Below are 19,728 nucleotides of genomic sequence, written 5' to 3' on the forward strand. Positions count from 1 at the left end.
CCATTGTCTACTCTAGCCATATTGCTCTTCTCACTCTCCCCAGGGCCTTTGCACACCCTGATGAACTCTGTCCCAACATCATATCCTCAGACAGGCCTCTCCAGCTTCCTCCACACCTTCTACCTCTCCATCCTTTTTGTTTTTCTTTTCTTTGTGGCACTCATTACTATTAGGCCTTAGATCACCTTTATTCCATCTTGTTTTAAAATCCTTTTCACATTTGTGTGCTCAGTGACCAGCACAGTATTTCTCATGCAGGCAGATACTCAATAAATATTTGTAAAAAAAAAAAACAAAAACAAAAAACTAGAGATATAGTTCAAAAGGCCCCTCAGTTTCTGGTGATACTGAGGGGGGGCTATATATTTTGTTTGTTTTGTTTTTGTTTTGGGCCATACCTGACATCACTCAGCGATTACTTTTGGCTCTGCGCTCATAAATCACTTCTGGAAGGTTTGGGGGACCATATAGGGATCAAACCCAGATCGGGGGCCGGAGAGATAGCATGAAGGTAAGGCGTTTGCCTCTCATGCAGAAGGTCGGTGGTTCAAATCCTGGCATCCCATATGGTCCCCTGAGCCTGCCAGGAGCGATTTCTGAGCATAGAGCCAGGTGTGACCCAAAAACAAAACAAAACAAAAAACAAACAAACAAAAAAAAACCCAGGTCGGTGGCATGCAAAACAAATGCTCTACCTGCTGTGCTATTACTCTAGCCCCTATATTTTTAATAAAATGCCTAGAGGGACCAGAGATTAAAAGAGTTTTACTAAAAATAAGGGGGCAAGGAGACAAATCAAAGGGCTGAGAATATGCCTTGCACATGCCTGACGTTGTATGATGCCCATTCTACCTTCAAGCAGTACACAGGGAGTAGCCCCAAAACACCACTGAGTGTGGCCCCCAAACTAAAATCCAAGAAACAACAGCAAAGAATTTTTCAAGAATTTATTTAACTGTGAGACTCTATATTTATTTATACATAAAATTATTTAAAAATTTTGGAGTATTTTTTTTTGTTGTTGTTTGGCAAAGGAGCATGCTACAGATGCTCAGGGATTACTCTAGTCCCAAAAATGTATGTAAATTTTATACTGAAATCAATCATTTCAGACAGAAAAATTGCAGAATAATAAAATAATTCCTGTAGACCCTATACTCATTACCTTTAAAAATAACCATTCTAGAGGCCGGAGAGATAGCATGGAGGTAAGGCGTTTGCCTTTCATGCACAAGGTCATTGGTTCGAACCCCAGCACCCCATATGGTCCCCTGTGCCTGCCAGGGGCAATTTCTGAGCATAGAGCCAGGAGTAACCCCTGAGCGCTGCCAGGTGTGACCCAAACACCAAAATAAATAAATAAATAAATAAATAAAAATAAAATAAAATAAAATAAAAATAACCATTCTACCACATTCTCTTCATTTTTCCCTCTGACTATGTAGTGGTAATGTATAAAGATAGTATAAGACAGAAAAATAAATATTTTTCTCTTTTCTCTATATGAACACTTCTCCAGCCCAATTGCTCTCAGTTTTCTGTATATTCTGGTCAAAGATCACTCCTGATGGGGTTTGGAGACCATATAGGGTGAGAGGTCCTTATTTGCTGTGCTATCTCTCCAGCCCCTCTTCCTTTCAATTTTTTATTTGATTCACCCAATTTCATTCATGATCTGGTATCACATTGCTCTCCTGGTTGCAGTTCTACAAGATAGTTTGGTTTAAGATTAGACTATTCTTAGGGCCGGAGCAGTAGTGCAGGGTGTAAGGCGTCTGCCTTGTGTGCCCTAGCCTAGGACAGACCTTGGTTCAATCCCCTGGCATCCCATATGGTCCCCCAAGCCAGGGGCGATTTCTGAGTGTATAGCCAGGAGTAACCCCTGAGCGTCACTGCGTGTGGCCCAAAAAACAAAACAAAACAAAACAAAAAACCAAAAAAAAAAGATCAGCCTATTCTTGGGGCTGGAGAGAGATAGCACAGTGGTAGGGCTTTTGCCTTGCACACAGCTCATCCAGGACAGATGGTGGTTCAAATCCTGGCATCCCATATGGTCCTTCATGCCTGCCAGGAGTGATTTCTGAGCACAGAGCCAGGAGTAAAACCCTGAGAGCCACCGGGTGTGAATCTAAAAACAACAACAACAACAACAACAACAACAACAACAGAAAAAGATTATTCTCTAAAATTGGCACAACTTTCCATGATTTGTGTTTGTGCCCCACCCCCGCCATTGCAAGACACAGAGATTGAGGACCTGAGGTCAGACCTGGTGTCAATTACCCTGGGACAGTCCAAACACTGGCTCTACCCTGTGTCTACTGACACTGTCTGGGTTAAGGCATGGTTTTAGCCTGAATTAGAGAGCTAGCTTCAAGTTATGACTTTGCAATGGAGCACTGAGTGGCCTTGAGCAGTCTACCCCAATCCATCACATCCTTCAGAGCTTCTGCTTAGAAGGATCTTCCTTCACCTTCATTTCCAAGGTCTTGAGGCAAGGCGCCTTGGAGGACCAGGCCTATGATGAAAGGATATCCAGCAGCCACTTCTACAGGAAGCACCATAGATAAGCACAAGAGATTGGTTTGTTGGGCAGCGGAAAGAGAGATTAGGCAAGAGGCAGACTGTTAACAGCTCCACAGCTCAAGGACTCCTCTAGTCAGTGGTTGCCTCTTCGCCAGGCCCAGGTATGGCTTTGTGCAGGACAGGTGGGGTCCACCCTCATGTTGCTTTTGTTCCTTGAGTGGGTGGGACTGGGGGAGCAGCAGTGCTTGTCTTGCTTCGGAGATAGGGGTGTAAAGGGCTGAGCTCTTTTCACAGTGAATCTGGAGCTCTCTTGCTGGTATATCAGAGGCAACAGAAGGGTTTACCTGCTCTTCAATGCTTGTCCACTGACTTCTCAGTCTCAGCTTTTCTCTTGTGAGATTAAAAGAGGGGATGTAAATGAGAACAAGGACTCTCAACTCCACCAATTGGGATAATTTGGGTTCTTTGACTCTTGCTGAATTTAAAATGTAATAGAGTCTGGCACCATTGTTCATCACTTTGGTGAGAGAATGCTGGAACTAGCTTTGTCACCTGCTCCATCCTTCTAAACCCAGACTTTCTATTTCTGGCTCCTCAAAATCAAATCCCCAATTGGGAGCTGATTTTCTTCTTGTTCTTCTTGGTCTTCTCTTTTGTTTGTTTGTTTGGTCACATTTGGCAGCTCTCAGGGGTTACTCCTGGCTCTGCACTCAGAAATCACTCCTGGAAGGCATAGGGGACCATATGGAATGCCGGAATTTGAACCACCATCTGTTTGAATCAGTTGCTTGCAAGGCAAACGCCTTACCGCTGTGCTATCTATCTGGCTCCTTCTTGGTCTTCTTGTTCTCATTCTTGTTCTTGTTCTCCTTCCCCCTTACCCCCCCTCCTTCTTATTCTTCTCTTCCTCTTCCTCCTTGCTTCTTCTTCCTCTTCCTCCTCCTTCTTTTTTTTTTTTGTTTGTTTTTGGGTCACACCCGACAGCGCTTAGTGGTCACTCCTGGCTCTAGGCTTAGAAATCACCCCTGGGGCCGGGCGGTGGCGCTGGAGGTAAGGTGCCTGCCTTGCCTGCGCTAGCCTAGGACGGACCGCGGTTCGATCCCCCGGTGTCCCATATGGTCCCCCAAGCCAGGAGCGACTTCTGAGCGCATAGCCAGGAGTAACCCCTGAGCGTCACCGGGTGTGGCCCAAAAACCAAAAAAAAAAAAAAAAAAAGAAATCACCCCTGGCAGGCTCAGGGGACCATATGGGATGCCGGGATTCAAACCACCCTCCTTCTGCATGAAAGGCAAACGCACTACCTCCATGCTATCTCTCTGGCCTCCTCCTCCTTCTTCTCCTCCTCCTTCTCCTCCCTCTTTTTCATCTCCTCCTCCTCCTCCTCCTTCTTCCTCTTTGTTTTGGGGGAACATTTGGCTTTGTTCAGAGCTTACTCCTGGCTCTGCATTCAGGTATCACTCTTGGAAGACTTATTACCCACTGTATTATCACTCCAACCCCTTTGGGAGCTGATTCTTGTAGAGACCTGGAAGTCAGAGGCCTTGTTGTCATTTGGTTTTAAATTCTGTAGGATTTCTGGGGTGAGCAATGTGGGGAAGAAGGGTGGTATTGTTGCAGTGGGTGTTTGTGCTTCTGGTGACAGGGGCTTCCATTGTTTAGTTACACTATTCAGGTAGCACATGGGATGAGTGAATTGTGGCTGAGAAGAGAGGTGTGCTGGCAGCACTCTCACTGGCTTCTAATGTCAAATAGTCATTCATATATGCTAGATGGCAGGAGAAATGTGTCCTAGGGTGACTAGAAGGACTTATTGTACAGGGCTGATGAGAGAAAGAGAGAAAATGTGTATGAGAGAGTATATATATATATATATATATATGTATATATATATGTGTGTGTGTGTGAGTGAGAGAGAGAGAGAAGAAAGAGAGAGAAGAAAGAGAAAGAGGAAGAGAGAAAGCTAGGTGGGAGTGTATGTGTGCTAAGAAGAAACAGTATGTGTCTATTAACTGAGGAGAGTGTGTCTGTAAGAGCTAAGAAGGAAGTAGTGAGGCCGGAGCCATAGTCCAGCAGGTAAGGCATTTGCTTTGCACACAGCCAGCCCAGGTTGGCATCTCATATGGCTCCAAGCACCACCATGAGTGACTCCTGAGTGTAGAGCCAGGAGAACCCCTGAGCATGGTGGGGAGTGGCCCAAAAACTAAAAAAATAAAAAATAAATAAAAAAATAAAAGAAAAGAAAGAAGGGAGTGTGTGTGTGTGTGTGTGTGTGTGTGTGTGTGTGTGTGTGTGTGTGCTGAGCAGGAAGCTTATTGCAAGTGTGAGCCGGGGTGTGGCCCCTGACTGACAGGAACAAGCACTGTGAGGCGATGCTACTGGCAGAATGCCTGTTGCCTTTCTGTTCCAGATCTCCTGACAGGCAAGGATACGACAATGGGACTGATAGCTTTGAGGGCAACACTGTGGCTTGAAGGGGACTAGCTGGCACCTGGGACAGGTGTCGGAAATGTGCATTTGGGGGGGGGGTCACACCCAGCGGCGCTCAGGGATTACTCCTGACTGTGCTCAGAAGTCGCTCCTGGCAGGCTCGGGCCCCCATATGGGATGCTGGGAATTGTACTGGAGTCCATCCTGTGTTGTCTGTGTGCAAGGCAAACACCTTACTGCTGTACTGTCGCTCCAGCCCCTGAAATGTGCACCTTTTTTTAATAAGATACTGAAGAACAGAGAAGTAGAGATGCCTCTCAGCTGGGACCTCTCCAAAATGCATGTCAAGAGGTTCCATGTCCTAGGGGTGTGTCCATAGGATCTTTCTGTCAGGTCCAACTTTCTTTACTCTGGAGCTGACAGACACACAGCATAGCACCCACATCACTGTAGACTCCTCCAGCACTTAGCTTCTAGAATCTTCCTCTTGGAAATCTTATCTTGCTGATGTGTGTGTGTGTGTGTGTGTGTGTGTGTGTGTGTGTGTGTGTTCGCACCTGGGATCTCCACTGCCAGAAATGGTAGCATTTGAACTTCAGCACGTAAAGCTGAAGGGTTTTTTTGGGGGGGTTTTTGGGCCACACCCGGTGACACTCAGGGGTTACTCCTGACTATGTTCTCAGAAATTGCTTCTGGCTTGGGGGACCATATGGGATGTCGGGGGATCAAACCGTGATCCGTCTTCAGTTATTGCTTACAAGGCAGATGCCTTACCGCTAGTGCCACTCCTCTGGCCCCATAAAGCTGAAGATTTTAAGTTTCACAATCCTCAGCAAAGCCAACCCCACTGTGTCTTGATCCCATGGCCCTACCATGGCTACTCCTCTAGGTATCTGAGACTTTCAGAGGCTCTCCCTCCTCGTCATGTGATTTTAGGAGCTATCTGTGACACCCTGGTACTTGCATCATAATGACATCCTGGCTCCAGAAGGTGTCTACCCCATGCAATCCCTCCCTTCAGGTCCCTCAGCTATCAATTTGAGAAGCTGATGAGAGCAACTGGACTTTCACTCTCAAGTCCTTGTCACCTTTCCCCAGCGGTTGCTCGAGGCTGTCCAGACAGCATAGTCTATAGAGTCATTATGGATAACAACAAATATTTGCTGAGTGTCAACTGTCTGCCTGGAACTGTTCTAGATAGTGAGCAGAGAACAAAGGTGTCAACTCCTGACCACAGGAGGAAGCTTTTATTTCCATAAGAGGACATGGAAATTTTAGAGCATTAATGAGTGTCAGGGTCCAACCAGGCAGGAGATAAGTGCTAAGAGCAAACTAAGCGGGAAAGGGAGGTCTCTGGGCTGGGGAATTTGAGGCAGACCTTGAGGCCTAAGTGACTTGTGCAAGTCATTCGCTGCATGACTCCCTCTGACTGGTAGCCGCTTGCTGGGCCTTTTTCACATTTCAGGTCATGAGGTTGAGATAGACCTACTATGCTCTTGCATCTTTTTCTTTCTTTCTTTCTTTCTTTCTTTCTTTCTTTCTTTCTTTCTTTCTTTCTTTCTTTCTTTCTTTCTTTCTTTCTTTCTTTCTTTCTTTCTTTCTTTCTTTCTTTCTTTCTTTCTTTCTTTCTTTCTTTCTTTCTTTCTTTCTTTCTTTCTTTCTTTCTTTCTTTCTTTCTTTCTTTCCTTCCTTCCTTCCTTCCTTCCTTCCTTCCTTCCTTCCTTCCTTCCTTCCTTCCTTCCTTCCTTCCTTCCTTCCTTCCTTCCTTCCTTCTTTCTTTCTTTTTCTTTCTTTCTTTTTCTTTCTTTCTTTCTTTTTTTTTTTTTTTTGTGGTTTTTGGGTCACACCCGGCAGTGCTCAGGGGTTACTCCTGGATCCATGCTCAGAAATTGCTCCTGGCAGGCACTGGGGACCATATGGGACGCTGGGATTCAAACCGATGACCTTCTGCATGAAAGGCAAACACCTTACCTCCATGCTATCTCTCTGGCCCCATTCTTTTTTGGTTTTTGGGCCACACATAGTGGCACTCAGGACTTGCTTCTGGCTCTGCACTCAGAAATTACTCCTGGCTGCCTCCGGAATCCAGGGATCTGGGGATGCCAGGGATTGAACCCAGGTTGACTGTGTGCAAGGCAAACATCCTACCCACTGTGCTATTACTCTGGCCCCCACATGTGTCTTTTTTTTTGGTTTTGGGCCACACCTGGTGCCGCTCAGGGGTTACTTCTGGCTATGCGCTCAGAATCGCTCCTGGCAGGCTCAGGGGAATATATGGGACACTGGGAGGCGACTCTCTACCCACTGTACTATTGCTCCAGCTCCATGCTTCTGTGTTCATGTTGATCCACAACCATGCCTTTATAACATCCAAGAAGTCTCACATTTTTCTTTTCTTTTTTTTTTTTTTTGGTTTTTGGGCCACACCCGGCGGTGCTCAGGGGTGACTCCTGGCTGTCTGTTCAGAAATAGCTCCTGACAGGCACAGGGGACCATATGGGACACCGGGATTCGAACCAACCACCTTTGGTCCTGGATCGGCTGCTTGCAAGGCAAATGCCGCTGTGCTATCTCTCCGGGCCCACATTTTTCAGTATCATGTCATACATACTACATATTTATAATTTTCTATTTGGTCCCCAAATGCTCCCTTTTTTTTTTTTTTTTTGGTTTTTGGGTCACACCGGGCATTGCTCAGGGGTTACTCCTGGCTGTCTGCTCAGAAATAGGTCCTGGCAGGCACAGGGGACCATAAGGGACACCGGGATTTGAATCAACCACCTTTGGTCCTGGATCGGCTGCTTGCAAGGCAAATGCCGCTGTGCTATCTCTCCAGGCCCCCAAATGCTCCTATTCTTATGTTTTTTCCCTTTAAAAATGAATCCTGTTGGGGCCGGGCGGTGGCGCTAAAGGTAAGGTGCCTGCCTTGCCTGCGCTAACCTTGGACGGACCGCGGTTCGATCCCCCGGTGTCCCATATGGTCCCCCAAGCCAGGAGCAACTTCTGAGCGCATAGCCAGGAGTAACCCCTGAGCGTTACTGGGTGTGGCCCAAAAACCAAAAAAAAAAAAAAAAAAAAAAAAAAAAAAAAAAATGAATCCTGTTAACAACCACATGAACATTTTGTTGTTGTTGGGCCATACCTAGTGATGCTCAGGGATTACTCCTGTTTCTGCACTCAGGGATCACTCCTGCCAGTGCTCAGGAGACCATATGGAATGCCAGGGATCGAACCCATGTTGGCCGAGTGCAAGGCAAGAACCCTCCCATCTGTACTATTATTCCAGTCCTTCATATATTTTATTTAGGTGTCATTATTTTTTCTAGAAAACTGTTTCCCAGACTTATGCTTTAGTTCCACAATATTAAACTGGTCAGTTGTCTAGTGGGATACACCACATTTTAGGGGAGAATGAAGGTCTGCAGAAGAAATGATGACTTTACATGTCCTGAGCAAGCTTGAATGCCAGGAAGGGATTATAGTTAAGCAAGATCTCTCGGGGCCAGAGAGATAGCATGGAAGTAAGGCATTTGCCTTGCATGTGGAAGAATGGTGGTTTGAATCCCGGCATCCCATATGGTCCCCTGTGCCTGCCAGGGGCGATTTCTGAGTGTAGAGCCAGGAGTAATCTCTGAGCGCTGCCGGGTGAGACCCATGAACCAAAAAAAAAAAAAAAAAAAGTAGGATCTCTCCTACCCTAGAATTTACTATCTTGTACCCTCCTCCTAGAAGTCCTCCCTGATAAGCTCTGGTGAGTGAGCTGCTCCTTTTTGAGTACTCTTTTAGCACTTGTCACCCAGGCATGGGACCTGCTCCTTCTGTGCTGCACCTGATGGTTTCTATGTCTTCTGCATGAGACTCCCTGGAAGGCTGAGAGGGCTGGGAGTCAGTTCTGCGGTGTCTGCAGGGTGGAGGCTCCATCTGGGAAGTCACAAAGGTCATATTCTGTATCGGGAACAGCCAGAGGGGGTGAAGGAGACCAGACCATGCCATTCAGGGTTGTAAGAGCCATATGAAGGAGCTATTGATTTACGGGGCAAGTATTAGAAGTAGTAGAATTAGGGGCCAGAGAGATATCGTGGAGGCAGGGCGTTTGCCTTGCATGCAGAAAGACGGTGGTTCAAATTCCGGCATCCCATATGGTGCCCTGAGCTTGCTGGAGCGATTTCTGAGCTTAGAGCCAGGAGTAACCCATGGGTGCTGCCGGGTGTGACCCGAAGACAAAAACAAAAAAAGAAGTAGGGAATTAGCACTGGGAGAAGCCAGAGGGGAGGGGAGATGGAGAAGAACTCGGTGACCATGAAGGGATCCTCTCCTGGAAAGGGGACCCTTTGGTGTCAGGAAATAGGCTGAAGGTCACCTGTCTGTGGTGGGATGACACATCAGCTGCTTCTGTCCTTCAGATGGAGGCTTCGATGGGTTCCAGGACAGAAAAGGGGAGCTGAGGCTGCGGGCTCAGTGGGGACAGGTGTCAGACGTTCAAGGCCCTGAGCTTGGTCCCAGCACCACCGAATGTGGCCTTGCTGGCTCCTAGGCTGCACCATGGGATTCAGACTATGGGACCTGTCTAGGGCTCCTTTAGGAAATGGCCAGAAAGGACTTGTGACAATGGAACTAAGCTCTGAAGGAGATGAAGGCTAGTGGACAGCAGGGCAGAGCGGACAGGGTCAGCAGAGGCCTGCACAGAAATAAGGCAATGGTTGCAAGGTGGGGTGGACACAGATCAGACAGGCCTGTCAGCAGAGGTGGTCTCTCTCAGGGGAGAATAGGAGCCTGGGAGGCTTTGGGAGCCAGCAGGCCAACAGGACACTCACCTCCCCTCTGTTCCCAGGCTAAAGCACCATGGAGAGCGGACAGAGGGGACCCGGAAAAGGCCGCAAACTGGGCTCCAGCCGCCGGAGGCAGACACGGGAACCAGCAGACGGCCAAGACACACCGAGGGCCCCAGAGCTCGAGTTCTGGACGTCCCAGGCTGCCATGGAAGTGCAGAGCTTCCTCCAGGACTGTGGTGCCCAGGAGAAAGGCTTCATCATCCGTGAGGATCTGGCGGTGAGTCCATGGCTTGGTGCCACCCTTCAGGTGCCCTGCCCAGCAAGGCCGAGTTCGCCAGCCCTTTCCCCTTGCTCTCCACTCTAATACCCTTTTTGTAAAACACACACAAACGCATGTGTGATTTACCATCTGCCAGAGACATCTGCATTTTAACAAGGGAAAGAACTAGCTAGGCCCCACAAAAGCCCAAAATGGTTTATGCCTTTGAGCAGGAAGTTCAATATTGGGAGCACTCAACACCTCTGAAATCAAACCTTGTTATGACTATAAACGTCAGGGAAACAGATGAGCTGTGGTGAACGGTGCCAGTAAGGAGTAAGGTTGTGGTCTAGTCCAGGGCTGAGTCATTTTTCTCTGGTTTCTCCTTGTTTTCTGCAAAAGGCCTTGTGAGGTCCTGAGTTTTGCCTCATCTCCTCTCCTCCCAAGCTGCCCTGGGCTCCCTCCACACTTTATCTTCACCCCCACAAAACTTCAGTATTCTCACCCTCCTCAGCGCCCTAAGGCACAATGCCTGATGAGAAAATATGATTTCCTTCCTTCCTTCCTTCCTTCCTTCCTTCCTTCCTTCCTTCCTTCCTTCCTTCCTTCCTTCCTTCCTTCCTTCCTTCCTTCCTTCCTTCCTTCCTTTCTTTCTTTCTTTCTTTCTTTCTTTCTTTCGTTCTTTCTTCTTTCTTTTCATTTTTTCTTTCTTTTCTTTCATTATCTCATTTTCTTTCTCCCAGCAGTGCTCAGGGCCTACTCCTGGCTCTGCACTCAGGGATCACTACTGGCAGGGCATGGGAGACCAAAAGTGGTGCTGGGGATAGAACTCAGGTCATTTTCAGGTAAGGCAAGTGCTTACCCATTGAACTATGTTTCCATGAGAAAATAGCATTTTTCAAAAGGATAAACAGAAGTTAGAAAAAAAATCTTTTAAGTAAACATAAAACCAATACTTATCAAAAGTCTATAATCTAATTCATTAGCATTATTTTTTTTTTCTGTACTGCATGATACTTAGGACCTCACATATTTAAGGTAAGTGCTCTACTGTGGTACCACATCCCTGACTCTTTTTCCCCCTGACTCTTTTTTTTTTTTTTTTTTTGGTTTTTGGGCCACACCCGGTGACGCTCAGGGGTTACTCCTGGCTATGCGCTCAGAAGTCGCTCCTGGCTTGGGGGACCATATGGGACGCCGGGGGATCGAACCGCGGTCCGTCCTGGGCTAGCGCAGGCAAGGCAGGCACCTTACCTGCAGCGCCACCGCCCGGCCCCCCCCCTGACTCTTAATTAGTGTTTTAAATTAATGAGGGAACCAGTAAGATTTATGACTAGTTTAAAGAGCAGTTGCAAAGCTGGGGTGTGTAGGTAACTGGCAGAACAGCATTAGAGTCAGACTGCTGAGTTCAATTAAAATAAAAAGTCAAGGCCAGAAAGATAATACAGTGGGTTAGGCATTTGCTTGCATGCAGCCAACCCAGGTTCAAATCCTTGGCTTTATTTATTGTCAGTAGAACCCCACTACCTGTGATCCCAGTGCACAGGAGTAAACCCTGAGCACAGCTGGGTGTGATTCCAAAACAAAGAAACAAAAGGCCAAAAGTCCGACAGGGCATCAATCTTTAGGTTTCCTGGTTCTATAGACAGCAATGATTCCCCTCCACTTGGACAAAAATAAAAGAAATGTCAGATACTAAATAATTTTAATAAAGCTAGGACTTTTTTTCCTCTTTTTCCCCTCTTTTCTTTGGTTTTGGTTTTTGTGCTCAGGGGTCATTCCCGGAGAAGCTCAGGGGATCATATGGGATGCCAGAGATGGAACCCAGGTCAGTTGTGTGAAGACAAGCACCTACTTTCTAGGTTATATCTCTGGTCCCAAGCATAGGACTTTTAATAAAAGATAAACAATGATGGAGGAGGGAGAAAAACGATAAACAATGAGATGAATTGAGGACATTTCCCTAGGCTAGAAAACACTTGGATCTTTTCTCCCTAATGATAATAAAAAAATGTATGGTCTGCCTTCTAATTTATTCCAAATTTTAGAAACTTTTCATGTGTCCATAAAATTTTTAATTGAATCATTATAAATGACAACATTACAAAATTATTCATGATTTTCAGGCATACAAATATTTTATCTATCCCATCACCAGTGCCCAGTGTCTCCAGTTTTCCTCTAGCTCCCCAACTTGCTTCTATGACAGACACTTTTATCTCATTTTATTTATGTTCATTTATTTTTGGCTTGGGGGTCACTCCCAGTAATGCTCAGAGTTACTCCTGGCTCTGCTCTCAGGAACTACTCCTGGTAATGTTCTGGGACTATATGGGATGCTGTGAATCAAACCCGTTTGGGTCGAATGCATTCCAGGCAAGTACTGTCTCTTCAGCGCCAGTATGCCAGACACTTTGCTCTTTTCTTTTTTCCTCTTGGGCCCTGAGGTTCCCAATACTGATAGAGTAACACGCATATTACTTTACCTCCTGACCCTGAATGACCACTTCCCCCTATCATTGTCAGAGTGGTCCCTTCCCTGACCTTTCCACTTTCTCCCACAGTGATAAACTTCCTACCAAGGACCAGTTCTCCTTCTCTTCGTTTCTATCTCCTTTGGAAGTCGTTATTCCCCTATTATGTTTCTTCATAGTCCACATCTGCGTGAGATGTTCTGTGTCTGTTCCTCTCCTTCTCAGTCATTTCACTCGACTTGATACCCTCCAGATACAACCATGTATCTAAAAATTGCATAACTTCCTCTGCTCTTACTGCCGAGTAGTATCCATTAGTCTCAAGTGTTTCCTTGGTTATTCCGGCTTGATTATTCCCATGGTAGTGAATGAGAACTGGGCCTCTGCATGTACAGTCTGCAAATCAAGATGCTTGACGTACTGAGCCCTCTTAGCTCTAGCCTACAGTTTCTCGTACAAAATCTTAGATTGGGGGCCACGGAGAGGACTCCATGGTAAAGCACATACCTCATGTGTGTGAGCCCTGGGCTCAATTTCCAGAAGCAGCTGATGCAGGAGAATCACGTAGAGTTTTGCAAAGTTATTTGATTTCTTTTGTATGGAGTAGTGCTGTATTTATTCCAGATTCCGGGATCTGTGCACAGGGATCACTCCCAGCCAGGTTTGGTGGAACCATATAGGGTGCAGAGGATCCATAAAGAACCATAGAGGCTGCATCCAGGGCAAGCTCCTTGCACACTGTTAGCTCTCCAGCCCCTGATTAACTGAAGTTTTAATCTTTAATGCCTTATCTTTGTTGTTGTTAAGAGAACATGGCTTACAATAGTGTTACTATTTTTACCCTAAACAGTGTTACTCTACTAGAGGTGATTGTTTCATTGAATATATATATATATATATATATATATATATATATATATATATATATATATATATTTTTTTTTTTTTTTTTTTTTTTGTTTCTGGGCCACACCGGCATTGCTCAGGGGTTACTCCTGGCTGTCTGCTCAGAAATAGCTCCTGGCAGGCACGGGGGACCATATGGGACACCGGGATTCGAACCAACCACCTTTGGTCCTGGATTGGCTGCTTGCAAGGCAAACACCGCTGTGCTATCTCTCCGGGCCCTCATTGAATATATTTTCCTTCACAGACTCATAGTGACATTGAAGAAAGTTTGGAAATGAATATACTCCCAGCTCTCACTGTATAAATCCTTCAATAGACTCATACTTAAAGTCTTATCTATGGTCATACATTTGGGACATAGACTTTTAGGGGAGGTATCCCAGGCAGCCCAGAGCTACTCCCAGTGTGACACTTGGCCAGGCTGTGCAGGCCTGGAGATTCTGCTGCTCAGGTCCAGCAGGGGTAGAACCAGGAGCGATGAGTCCGTAAGATAAGGCTCAATCAGATAAGCCTCTATAAGATAAGGCTCTAGTCATTTCAGCTCTTTCCCCAGCCCGAGAAACATTTTGGTACTCTGATGATTTCAACCAATATGGATCACACGATTGGTCTTAACTCCAAGAAAAATATCTTTTTTTTTTGTTTGTTTGTTTGTTTGGTTTTTGGATCACACCTGCCGGTGCTCAGGGGTTAGTCCTGGCTTTATGCTCAGAAATCACTCCTGGCAGGCTCAGGGGACCATATGGGATGCCAGGATTCGAACCGATCTGCATAAAAGGCAAACGCCTTACCTCCACGCTATCTCTCCGGTCCCCAAGAAAAATATCTTAAGTGTCATTGGGAATTTGGTGGTGGAAAAGTTATTCACTCTGTACAGCCACTTTATAAACCAGTGATTTGACAATTATTCTTCATTTTGCATTTCCAATATTAAACTTTTCTTTGTTTTTGAGATTACACCGAGCTGTACTCTTGACATACTCCTGACTCTGTGCACAGATATTGCTCCTGCTGGGATTTAGGGAACCATATGGGATGCTAGGGATTGAACCCAGATTGGCCACATACAAAGACAGTATAGTACCCGCTGTACTCTCTCTCCAGTCCCTCTATATTAAACTTTAAAAAATTATTGTATTTATTTTTATTTTTAAGTGTCAGAGGTTGAACTTTTGCACATGCTCTACTACTTGAGCTCTCTTTCTGTGTATTTCTCCTTTCAATTTTTTAAAAAGATAAAACATAATAAGCTGTCAGGAGTCTATCAGGATAAACAAATAAAACAAAAACCAAGCCATATATATCCTCCATTTTGATTTAAGGCCTTTCTTTAACTATTTTTCTGGGAGTAAGCACCCAGCAGTGCTCAGGACTTACTCCTGGTTCTGCACTGAGGAATCACTCCTGGTGAGGCTCAGGGGACCACCATTTGTGGTGCCAGGGATGGAACCCAGGTTGGATACAAAGTAAGTTCCCTATTCTACCTACCCTAGCCATCTCTTTATCCCTTATAATTTTTTTTTTTTGATTTTTGGGTCAGAGTTGTGCTCAAGGGTTACTTCTGGCTCTGTGCTCAGAGCAAGCATGGGGGACCATATGGAATGCTGGGATTTGAACCACCATTTGTCCTGAATTAGCTGAATGCAAGGTAAATGTCCTACTGCTATGCTATATCTCCAGCCCCTTATATGTGTCTTTTCAGTGATCTATAGACCATTAAAATGATTTACACATGTTAGATTTTCATCACTAAGTACTTAACTGATGAACACACACATTGCTTCTTTGTTTTTAAAACCATACATATGGCACATTAAGAGGCAAAGATGTCTTACAAAAAGCTTTGATTTGGAAGCTGGAGAGATAGCACGGAGGTAGGGCATTTGCCTTGTATGCAGAAGGACAGTGATTCGAATCCCGGCATCCCATATGGTCCCCCGAGCCTGCCAGGAACGATTTCTGAATGTAGAGCTGGGAGTAACCCCTGAGTTCTGCCGGGTTGTGACCCAAAAAACAAACAAACAAAAAAAAGCTTGGATTTGGGGCTGGAGCTATAGCACAGCAATAGGGCATTTGCTTTGCAAACAGCTAAACCGGGAATGACATGGGTTTGATTCCTGGCATCCCATATGATCCCCCAAGCCTGCCAGGAGTGATTTCTGAGTGCAGAGCCAGGAGTAACCTCTGAGCATCACCAGGGTGGCCCAAAATAATAATGATGATGATGATGATGATGATGATGATAATAATAATAATAATAATAATAATAATAATAATAATAATAATAATAAATAAAAAAGCTTGGATTTAGTTAGGCTACATTTGGAGTATAAATTCCCAGAGAAAAAATTGTTGCACTCTTAAAAATTATGTGTCAGAGCCTGAGAGATACCACAGTGATAGGGCAAATGCTTTGCATTGCTGCCTTGCATGCAGCTGATCCAGGATGGACAGTGGTTCGAATCCCTGCATCCCATATGGTCCCCCATGCCAGAAGCAATTTCTGAGCTCAGAGCCATAACTTCTATGATCCCCAAATACAAAAAAACAAAAACAAAATTGTGGGTCCTTTATCATAATTTTCCAAATTAATTTCCTAAAGGGTTTATTAATTTGCATTATCTGGGCAATAATGTTTGTTCTTTTCAAACTGAAAAAAAAACTTATTTGTTTATTTTATTTTTGTCCATTAATTTAAAAAAATTATTTTTGTTTTTGGGCCACACCCGGCATTGCTCAGGGGTTACTCCTGGCTGTCTGCTCAGAAATAGCTCCTGGCAGGCACGGGGGACCATATGGGACACTGGGATTCGAACCAACCACCTTTGGTCCTGGATCGGCTGCTTGCAAGGCAAATGCCACTGTGCTATCTCTCCGGGCCCGTGGTTTTATTCTTATCATTTTGGTTATCATAATTCAGATAATAAGGCTGTGCTTGTGAGTCATGTTGCCCCCATTTATTTTAAACTATGCTTTCCCTAGTTTCCCTCACCACCCTTCACACCTCTGAGAAGGGCCTCCCCAGCCTCCCTCCTTGTGGAAGACACAAACTGGCCTGGAGCTCAGAAGGGCCTTCAAACAAGAACAGGAAAGCGGAAATGTCTTTGGTGATGAGACTGAGAACTGTGGATCTTTATCACAGTAGTAATATCTGCATGGAAGGGAATTGAAGTTGTGTGGGGATGAAGCACAGACCAGCACATTCCGTACCTCAGGCCTTGGTCAGTGTTTTCCTGAAGATAAGACCATATTATGAATACCAAAGACGTCCTGGGTTTTCCCATAAAGCTTGTGACTTCTAACTAGCCCAGACAAGGCAGAACAGTTCTCAGGTTGTGGTTAACATAGGGGTGTGGAGACATCACACCTCAGGGTTTTCAATGGTCATCAGAGGGTATATCTGTGACCCTTCAAACCCAGTCTCGCACATAGTTGGCATGTACTCTGCCAGGGTGATGAGTCACATTCCTAGCCCTCTTATCTTTTTCTTTTTCCTTTTTTTGTTTTGGTTCCTACCTGGTAGTGCTCAGGGTTACTCCTGGCTCTGCAATTAGGAATAATTCCTGCTTCAGGGAACCTAGGCATACCAGGGATTGAAGCTGGGTTGCTCAGATGCAAGGCGAACACCCTACCCATTGTACGATCTCCCCAGCCCGTGGCCCTCTCTTTTTTATAAACAATTTTTGCAGTAACATTTTGTCCTAACATTATGTAAGTTTCTGGTGACATCATTGAAAATCAACGCCTGCATGTTTCCCTTCATGACCTCTTCTGTTTACAGCTCTTCCCAGGATGCTTCCAATAGTGCTGAGGTATTTCAGGAATGTCTAGCAAGACAGCTCCAAGTTTATTTTTATTATTTTATTACCCAGAGGATTTAAAGCTTGAAGACAAAAAGCAAACGTGCTGTCAGAGTGGCTGGGAATGCATCTCAGTGGCAGGGCACATGACTGTCATGTGTGAGACCCTGGGTTTGAATCCTGGCCTGAGCTCGCATGCACATCAGCACACACACATCACACACATCACAAACCCACACTAACACCCATATATACTAACACATACAACACGCACACACATAATAACACACATGCACATATTAACATATACATGCTTACGAACACACAACAAACATACCAACCATCAGAGAAGATTCTCAGGATGATGGGAGCCCAAGATATAGTTTTCTATTTTGTCAAAGTGATGATGAAATAGAACTTTTGGGAGTAAACAGAAGGGGTAGTTTGGTTACCAAGGTTTTTAGCTCCTTCCTAAGAGACCTGCCTTTGTTGTTTTTATTTTTATTTTTTTTTTTTTTTGCCACACTTGGTGATATTCAGGCTTTATGCTCAGAAATCACTCCTGGCAGGCTTGGTGGACCAAATGGGATGCTGGGGATCAAACCTGGGTCAGCATGTGCAAGGCAAATGCAATGCTAGTTGCTTGTTGTTCCACCCTCCCAATTTATTATTTAAATAGATCCAAATTCTAGTTTTAGAATTAATATAATTAATATAATGGGTGGAGAAGTTTTCTCAGATGTTTCTTTATCCATTGAAATAGAGCAAAAATTTAGCAAAATGTTAACATATTTGATAGCTTATTTTTCAGACTTGGTTATTATGAATCATGCCAACTAAGTTTCCCTTTCAGTAAGTCCTCCACAACACTGTATATCCATGCAGAGATTGCCTTTTTGTCCTTGATGTGTTTTGGAACAACCAGACACGTTAAGACAAAGTCATCTCCGGATCCTTTGAAAGTAGAAACACCCCATTTCTGGTTATATTTCTGTCACTATTGTTCCTGGCATAGTCTCAGACAACTGTAGAATTTATAACCAAAGAATGTCCATTTCTTCCCTATTATTATTGGTATATAGAAAGGCCATTGATTTTTGTATGTTAATTTTGTAGACTGCCACCTTGCTATTGTTTCTAGAAACTTTTTGGTAGAGTCTTTAGGGTTTTCTAAGTAGAGTATCATGTCATCTGCTAACAGTGAGAGCTTGACTTCTTTCTTTCCTATCTGGATTCCCTTGATATCTTTTTCTTGCCTAATCGCTATAGCAAGTACTTCCAGTGCTATGTTGAATAGGAGTGGTGAGAGGACAGCCTTGCCTTATGCCAGGGAAGGCTTTTAGTTTTTCTCTATTGGGGATAATATTTGCCACTTGCTTGTGGTGTTGCTGAGAGTTTTGATCAAGAATGGGTGTTGGACCTTATCAAATGCTTTCTCTGTGTCTATTGATATGATCATGTAATTTTTATTTTTCTTGCTGTTGATGTTGTGTATTATGTTGATAACAAACATAATTACTTATGGATGTTAAACCATCCTTGCATTCCAGGGATGAAACCTACTTGATCATAATGAATGATCTTCTTGATGAGGCATTGAATCCTATTTGCCGGGATTTTGTTGAGGATCTTTACATCTGTGTTCATCAGGGATATTGGTCTGTAATTTTCTTTTTTGGTAGCATCTCTGTCTAGTTTAGGTATCATGGTGATGTTGGCTTCATAAAAGCTATTTTGGAGTGTTCCTGTTTTTTCGATTTCATGAAAGAGCCTAGCCAGGATTGGTAGTAGTGCCTCTTGAAAAGTTTGGAAGAATTCATTAGTGAATCCATCTGGGCCTGGGCTTTTGTTTTTGGGCAGACATTTGATTACCATTTTAATTTTCTCAATAGTGATGGGGGTGTTTAGATATGCTACATCCTCTTTATTCAACCATGGAAGGTTATAAGAGTCCTAAAATTTATCCATTTTTTCCAGGTTCTCATTTTTAGTGGCATAGAGTTTCTCAAAGTAGTTTCTGATTACCCTTTGAATCTCTGCAATATCGGTAGTGATCTCCCCTTTTTCATTTCTAGTACGAGTTATCAAATCTCTCTCTCTCTTTCTTTGTTAGTTTTGCTAATAGTCTATCAATCTTGTCTAGTTCAACCTTTCTGGAAAACAATATGAAGATTCCTCCAAAAACTGGATATTGAGCTCCCATACGATCCAGCTATACCACTCCTAGGAATATACCCTAGGAAAACAAAAATACAATACAAAAATCCCTTTCTTACACCTATATTTATTGCAGCACTATTTACCATAACAAGATGCTGGAAACAACCAAGATGCCTTTCAACAGGTGAATGGCTAAAGAAACTGAAATATTATACAGCCATCTGGAGAGATGTAGTCATGAAATTTTCCTATACATGGATGTACATGGACTTTATTATGCTGAGTGAAATAAGTCAGAGAGAGAGAGAGAAAGACACAGAATGGGCTCACTCATCTATGGGTTTTAAGAAAAATGAAAGACATTCTTGCAATAATTTTCAGAAACAAAGGAGAGGAGAGCT

At 44.3% G+C, this 19,728-nt stretch overlaps 1 protein-coding gene across 1 annotated transcript in view; it reads left to right on the forward strand.

Annotated features, from left to right (window-relative positions):
- Positions 1 to 9,795: 9,795 nt before the first annotated feature.
- Positions 9,796 to 19,728, forward strand: part of RAB44 (RAB44, member RAS oncogene family) — a 38,481-nt gene continuing 28,548 nt past the window's right edge. Inside the window, exon 1 of the mRNA XM_049764750.1 lies at positions 9,796 to 10,002. Coding sequence (XP_049620707.1) covers positions 9,796 to 10,002 — 207 coding nt within the window. The remainder of the gene's footprint in view (positions 10,003 to 19,728) is intronic.

The sequence above is a fragment of the Suncus etruscus genome, chromosome 18 (genome assembly GCF_024139225.1).
Source record: "Suncus etruscus isolate mSunEtr1 chromosome 18, mSunEtr1.pri.cur, whole genome shotgun sequence".
Taxonomy (NCBI): Eukaryota; Metazoa; Chordata; class Mammalia; order Eulipotyphla; family Soricidae; genus Suncus; species Suncus etruscus.